Below are 7,320 nucleotides of genomic sequence, written 5' to 3'. Positions count from 1 at the left end.
CTCTCCCCTTATATTTGGTTTTTCTTACTTTTTCTCCATCCAATCTCTATATCGTTTTATTTATGAAAAGGAGTAAAAAGATCTGACCAATCAAACCAAAGTGCTGTAAAACTTTAGCAGCGTAAAGGCCTTCTGTGCTTCAGACTGCTGGCTGCACGTGAGTTTACTCAGTTTTACTAGAGAGACACATTACGCAATTGACCTGTAAGCACTGACGTACAAATCAACCAAAAGTACCCCCCCCCCCCCCCCCCCCCCCAATCATGTATGATGCTTGTGTGGTAGTTTTGGCCTCCAGTTTTTGGATGTTCTGGATAAACACTTGTGAGCGAGGCAAGTCATGGTATCTGATATGGAAACATAGGTCTAATCGTTGTTTTTATCTTATTTTATTTTTGTAAAAGACAAACACAAAATATAGTTTTATTCATAAAGTCAATGGAGTAATGTTACCAATATTTGTTTCTAAAGTCCTATTTGTCCTTTTAGCGGACTAAATTACAGTAAAAATCAACAAGATCCACATGTGCTTACATTTCAAAACGAATTAAATATTTTATGCAATTTAAAGTAATGAAATAATATTTGTTTACCCAACCAATACCCGTAATAAATTATAACTTTAAGCCCGAGGCTATAATAATAGTAGGCTAATCTGCTATGGCATTACGCAGATTACAATGATTATATTTATACAGACGCATAATAACATACGAGCGGGAATTTTGTTAAATGTCAATAAACATATATCATTTTTATTTATATGCCTAAATAATAAAATGTCATATTTCATGGTTACACATTAACATTTTTTAGTTTTTCGTTTTATACCATGGCTGTTGTCGTTTGTTTTCGAAATAGATCAAATTTTCCTGCAACTTATAGCCTATTATATATTTCATATTAACGTTCATTGGCATAATGGTAATTCCTTAAAAAACTAACAAATATAAAGTTATTTTTGATTAGGTATATATTTTCTATATCTTTATTAACAAAAATATCGAAAACAATATAGTTTTTTATTTATATTTTCAAAATAATATCAACGCATTGATTTATTTATTTGTGTTCATTATTGTTGTTTATCATCAACGTAAATTGATCACAAATATTCAGTCAAAGGAACTTTGATACGTCGTCTCAAAGTGGAAATAGCTGACTCTATAAGATCAATTTCACTCCTGCTATAAAACACGACCATACAGTTATCCACCTTGTCTGTTGGAGGTCCCACGAGGATAAGAGATCCCCTTGTGCCATTATATATTAACAGACATGTATTCGCCTATCCGCATGTTTCTCGACCCCATGGGTTCGGATCCCCCGGTGTGGAGGTTAGATCCAAGGGGAAAGGGCCCTTTTGTAAAGTCAACCAGAATCAAGTGTCAGTCAGTCGGTTGTTCGGGTTCCCTTCGCATAAACCTCTAACATATGACTCTGTTTAGTTACAGTGCTGGTTGTTAATTGGGCATGGGATATAGGCTAAATGCTGCGTATTATTAAGATTGTCCCACTGTCTAACGAATTACTTTGTTCAGATTTCTTCAAATTATTGAAATATCTTAATTTTTCATTATTTGGAGCCCGATTTACGAGGTATTGTTTGGCCTCTGCAAAAAATAACAAAGCGATACCTTGTTTATTATTAATGTCGGATAGCCTTTCATTTCCGACAAATGAATCTCCGAGGTTCGCGACTCAATCCCCGGGTCAGCGTTGAGACATCAACTGATGAATCCGTTTAACCAATACACAAATAAACCACCTTCAATATAACAAAGAGAACTGGATAAATAAATGGTAGTTGCTGTAATTTAACTTGAGGGACCCATGTCTGGATTTTTATTTGTGTGGGAAATTTGCTTTTCTTGCCATTGAAGGGGCACATTTGCAATTGTCCACCTACATATGCTAATAAACTAAGCCGCAATCAAATAGACGCAACTGTTTTTGTAACTAGTTAGGCAATATTCCTTTTCCCTCAAACCCTGCATCTTATTACTATTTTAAAATAACCTCATTTCGACAATAGCAATCTTTCTCTATACGACTAGAAAGCCCTGCAAAATACCACGCATGTAAACCGTGATCCAGACCCGCTGTTGGAGGCATAATAACATTCAATAACTCTAAAATGTCCTAATACGCATGCATCATATATGCCTTTGAAATTATTATTTCATCAAAACGCCTCATCCACGGGGCAGCCTATTGTTCTGACAAACTAGAGCCAGAAACCCCAACATAAACTTAACTAGAGAACAATAAATACAAATAAATAAAATAAAGACATTAAGGCTTCTTTTTGAAAATAAAAAATGGCAATTTTTTATTGTCACTAAATGAGCTACGGTAAACCACACAATTTCCACCCATAAAACGTCTAATCTATAGTGTTTACTACAACACTGGAGTGGTCCGGTCGGGTTACCTGGGAATCTGTGGCCCAGGAACTTGTTCCTCAGGACCCAAGGGTAGAAGTTGAGCGCCTCTCTCTGATGCGGACTGAAGAAGGTCTGCGAGGGCATCTGCAGCGGGTGCAGCGGCAGGCCTGAGCTCTGCGTGTGCGTCCCCGGATCCTGGAACATCATGTCGGGACTGGAGTAAAGGCTCCTCCCGGAGTTCTGGAAGCAGGTCCCGAAGGGAGCGGAGTGGATGGACTCTGTGAAGCGTAGCGCCGTCGGCCGGATGGGTTCATGTTCCCCGGCCGGAGAAGCGCTGTTGTTGCTCGTCTCCTTGCCCACCAGAGACTCTATGGTGAAACACTTCTTATTGCTGTGCTGAAACATGGTCATCACTCGAGGTGATGTAGACAGAAGTCCGAAGGGATGGGGTTCTTACAGCTGATTATTCTTAGGAAGGCTCGTGGTCAAATAGATGTCCGATTTAGAAGCCTACAACCTTCCCGGGAATTCCATGACGCGGAGTCCTCTCGCGTGCCGAAGTCCGTGCGCCCCTGAAACGGACAACTTTCATCCACACCTTCCACGTGTGATATATGTTGTACTTTTCTCTATGTCCGAGACAACGTAAACAAAATCAGAGACATCAATATCTCACGAGAAGCTCGTGCCACTGGGTTCGCGTAAATCAACCCACTCGCTGAAAGGGGAGACGTGAGCGGAAATCAGGTTTGGATTGGCGACACACACACGCACAAACACAGGCACACACACAGAAGAACGGATGCTCTCTCTCTCGCCCTTGAGAAGCACGTTAGGAGTCCGCTGCTGCTGTCGGAGAGTCCCTGAGCTCTTTGGGCGAGGGCTTGTCACTCAGCGCACTCAATACCTGCCCTCAACCGCCGGTGACAGAGGTGTGGTGAGCATGCGCAGATGCGCGCCCGTGGGTCCGCTGACAGCCATTTTGTTAAGTAAATGACGGCGGATGTAAATGATGATGAGGATGATGATGATGATGATGATGATGATGATGATGATGATGATGATGATGATGCTTCAGCTAAAAATGAGGTCATTCAGAATAATTAATCCAATTGGGTTTAATATAATAATTAGATGAAATAAAGAGATAGAGAGATAGATAGATAGATAGATAAATAGATAGATAAATAGATAGATAGATAGATAGATAGATAGATAGATAGATAGATAGATAGATAGATAGATAGATAGATAGATAGATAGATAGACAGATAGATAGATGGATGGATGGATGGATGGATGAGTGGATCTCGAGTTAACTTTTATGATTTTACTTTGCTAAACTTTTGAGTATTTCTTTCTGATGCATTCATTTTAGATTTCGGATTCAACACTTTTAATTTGAAAATATTTGGCATTTATTTTCTTGTAAAAAGATATGCAATTATTTGCAAGTGCAAATAATTGCAAGTGTATGACATGATAGTCTTCGTGAGAGGTAAGGTAATAAGTCGAGTTCTCTCAATGTTCTGGTCCTAACCTCCTAGTTAATGCTACCGCTAACGCACATGCTACGGCTAATGCTCTCTCTGTCAAAGGGGTACACGGTGTGCTGAATGACACGTCAATTGACACAGAACAAGACAATTGACCCCCAAGGGTCAAAGGTCAGCCGTTGGAGGAAACAAGGGAGCTTGATGAATAGAGGATGCCCACCCCCTTTCTCACTTGAAGTCCTTACTCCCGTGTGAAAAAAGAAGGGGGAGGAGAGGTAGAGAGCGAGGGAGACGGAGGGAGAAAGAGATGGAAATAGAGAGAGAGAGAGAGAGAGAGAGAGAGAGATAGTAAAAGAGGTAGACAAACAGAGATGGGGGGACGAGAGAGAGAGAGAGAGAGAGAGAGAGAGAGAGAAAGACAGAGAAGGCTTGCCTAAATGTCCCGCCTGGGTCAAGAAAAATATATTTCTATTCTATCTATTAGGCACAGCAGAATCCATGTAGTCCTCCCTCCCAAACCAATCATCCCTATTATTCTTTCACTCCCATGTCATTTAGCAGAAGTTTATATCCCAAACAGACATACATGGACTCCAGATATGGCGTCAAGGACCAGCTAGGGGTTTGGGGGCATCTTCCTCGAGGATGCCTACAGGCTAGATTGCGGGTCATGGGGGAATCCAACCCACAACCATTCGGCTGGGAGTCAAACACCCTCACCCACTGGAGTCTTCCCTCCACAATCTGTGAGCTCCTGGTGATTTTCGGGACCCTGAATGCCTGACAAACGACCTGCGCCACCCCTCCCCTCTCCCTCCCGCCTCCTCAACCCTCCTTCTCCCCCCCACAGTGGACAAACGCCTGCCCTTTGGGGGGAGGGAGGGCTACTAATGGCGGCACGGGGTGGCGCTAACGAAAGCAACCAAGCCGCTGGCTTTTCAGGCTGCGCTCTGACGATGAGAACCAAGCGCCCCCTCCCATCCTTCCATCATCTCATCCTCCCTCCGGCCCCCCCCCACCCCCACTGAAGGACTCCTGTGTCCCCTTCGGACCGCATGGCTGGTGTGACGAGGCCCATCCCTACCATGTTAATTAATAGGCCCCTCTCGGTGGAGCGGGGCCGGCTTGGCTTTGATCGGACATGGCTATTAGCCCCAGCTCATTCTGCCGTGGCCGTTTTAAAGCCAGCTCTGAAAGGGAGGGGTGTTGAGGGGTTGGCGTTATTCTGGAGGATGGAGGTGTGAAGGAAAGAGGGGGTACCCCAGCCTGAAGCCAACTAACTGCTGTTAAAGCCTCTTTAAACAGTCAAGGGACAGCTTTCACCTCAACTGGTCTTAAAGAATATGATATACCCCACCCCTACGCCACCCCCTACTTCTTATTATCTTATTACTTCTTATTATAAAAATGAGAACAACTTTTTAGAGCGAGTGACACAATGCAAGATTTACACTTTTTGACTCTGTGTTGCATGAATTTGAGATAATCTTTAATCTTATTTATTTTAGCTAATGAGGAGTTTTAGAAAGAGTACTGCCTCAGCGATTTTTAAATAAATCCAATTAGGAATTTAACCCTAAACATATAGGGATGAAGTGTGTTTCTAGCAATAAAATCAATTCTGGGCCGTGATTGGTTTAGCTTTCACGCAAAGCAATTATTAACGATAGGCTTTTAATGGTGCTTGGTGTGTTTAACGCCGTCTAGTGGTATGTTTAGGTATGAGAGTGAACTCGAAAAAAACAATTGTGATTGATGATGAAATTAAGTGATTTCTATCCAATGAAAACAACTTCAATGACGTCAACCTTCCTTGCTATATTGCTGGACAGAGGGACACACCCACACACCCACGCCCACGCCCACACCCACACACACACAAACAAAGTTCACCTCCGTGAACCTTCACTGTCCTGAATCATCTGTGCTTCCTTTTGATTTTGACTAAATGCAGACAATGCAAAACAGGGAATTAGAATTAAGAAAAAAGGCACACAGAAATCCAGCTTAAACGGATAATGTGCATCATCACAATATTTATATAGAGAACAGTATTAAATGATTAAAAACAATTAAATACAACGATATTGGATTTCAGAAGAACCTGAGGTAAGTGTCTACAGATCTTATAATGATGAAAAATTACCAGCTGTATTTCTGAAGTGTTACACTGATATCCTTCTACCCTTGATCTTCCTGCCTCCCTTCCTCTCAAGGTGTACCGCAGGTGGCTGTGAGGTGTCATGGGAACTCTGTGACACAATAACAGGGGACATGACTTTTAACCCAAGCCATGCAGTAAAGCGGCCCACACACACACACACACACACACACACACACACACACACACACACACACACACACACACACACATGCAAATAGATATACCCGCACACACGCACGCACAAACATACACACACAGACCCACGCACATTGGTGAGAATGGGATAACAGCAGGAGCTTGACCTGCATTGAGCCCAGTATTGTTCCTGCTTGTCAAACAACTACAGACTGACCCCTCTGATGTTTTCCTCTCTTTTTCGCCCTGTATGGGTCTCTGTCAATCACTACTGCACTCACACACTTAAGGTGTTTACATGACAAATCAAATAGGAGTTAGGCTAGTGTGCCTTTAGTACATGGCTGCTAAAAATCCAGGCATCCTTGCATATGAAGAGATTATCTCTTGTTATATTACACACTGTCTGTCACACAGCAGTTTTCTGCACTGCACATATAGATACTGTATATATTGCAGTATACAGCACACTGTACTGGAAACACACACAGTAGAGTGGGCCGAGGCCTTTAAGATTGATTGTTGATCACATTACTCAGTTCTTTGCTAAAAACGTTATGACTTCTTTCGACTTCATTGGGTATTATGCCGTAATTATTTCTTATTTGGCACAGATTGGTTTCTTCTTCTTTCTTTTTTTTTTACCTAAACTTACTCCAGATCCCGTGTCCCGTGGATGAGGCCCAGGTAGACGGCGACTATAGAGTAAACACGGTTTTGTTTTAGTTTTGGGGAAGGTTGAGGTTTACGATCAAAAGGAAATAAATTGAGAGTCGTGGAGACTGGCTGCAAAAGTAGGCCTACAGCATCGATCTATCTGCCCAGCGACTCCGCGAATTTGACGTTCCCAGTGTTACCTTGCTGCCCTCTGGTGGGCGTTTAGGTGTATTGGATAATTAAACCGCAACAACAGCAGGTAAGAGGGGTTATTGAGAGTGACAAGTGGCAAGTGATCTGCTCTGGAATGAATAAACACAAGATCCCATTTGTGAGTTTACGGTTATCTAAAAGGTTGTGTATGTTTGCAGGCCATGATCACAAAAACATCACATAATATCTGCCTGTTTTACAAAAGCTAATTATACTAACATAGCTAATGGTTTATATACATGACTAAATGTAATATATATATATATAA

At 42.0% G+C, this 7,320-nt stretch overlaps 1 protein-coding gene across 1 annotated transcript in view; it reads right to left on the bottom strand.

Moving 5' to 3' along the window:
• Positions 1–2,798, bottom strand: part of emx3 (empty spiracles homeobox 3) — a gene marked incomplete at both ends in the record, with an annotated part of 13,776 nt that extends 10,978 nt beyond the window's left edge. Inside the window, one exon of the mRNA XM_079745535.1 lies at positions 2,435–2,798. Within this exon, the coding sequence (XP_079601661.1) occupies positions 2,435–2,798 (364 nt within the window). The remainder of the gene's footprint in view (positions 1–2,434) is intronic.
• Positions 2,799–7,320: the final 4,522 nt, after the last annotated feature.

This window comes from Pollachius pollachius, assembly GCF_949987615.1.
Source record: "Pollachius pollachius genome assembly, chromosome: 10".
Lineage (NCBI taxonomy): Eukaryota > Metazoa > Chordata > Actinopteri > Gadiformes > Gadidae > Pollachius > Pollachius pollachius.
The sequence above is the reverse complement of the archived record's forward strand: the minus strand, read 5'-3'. Positions and strand labels throughout refer to the sequence as shown.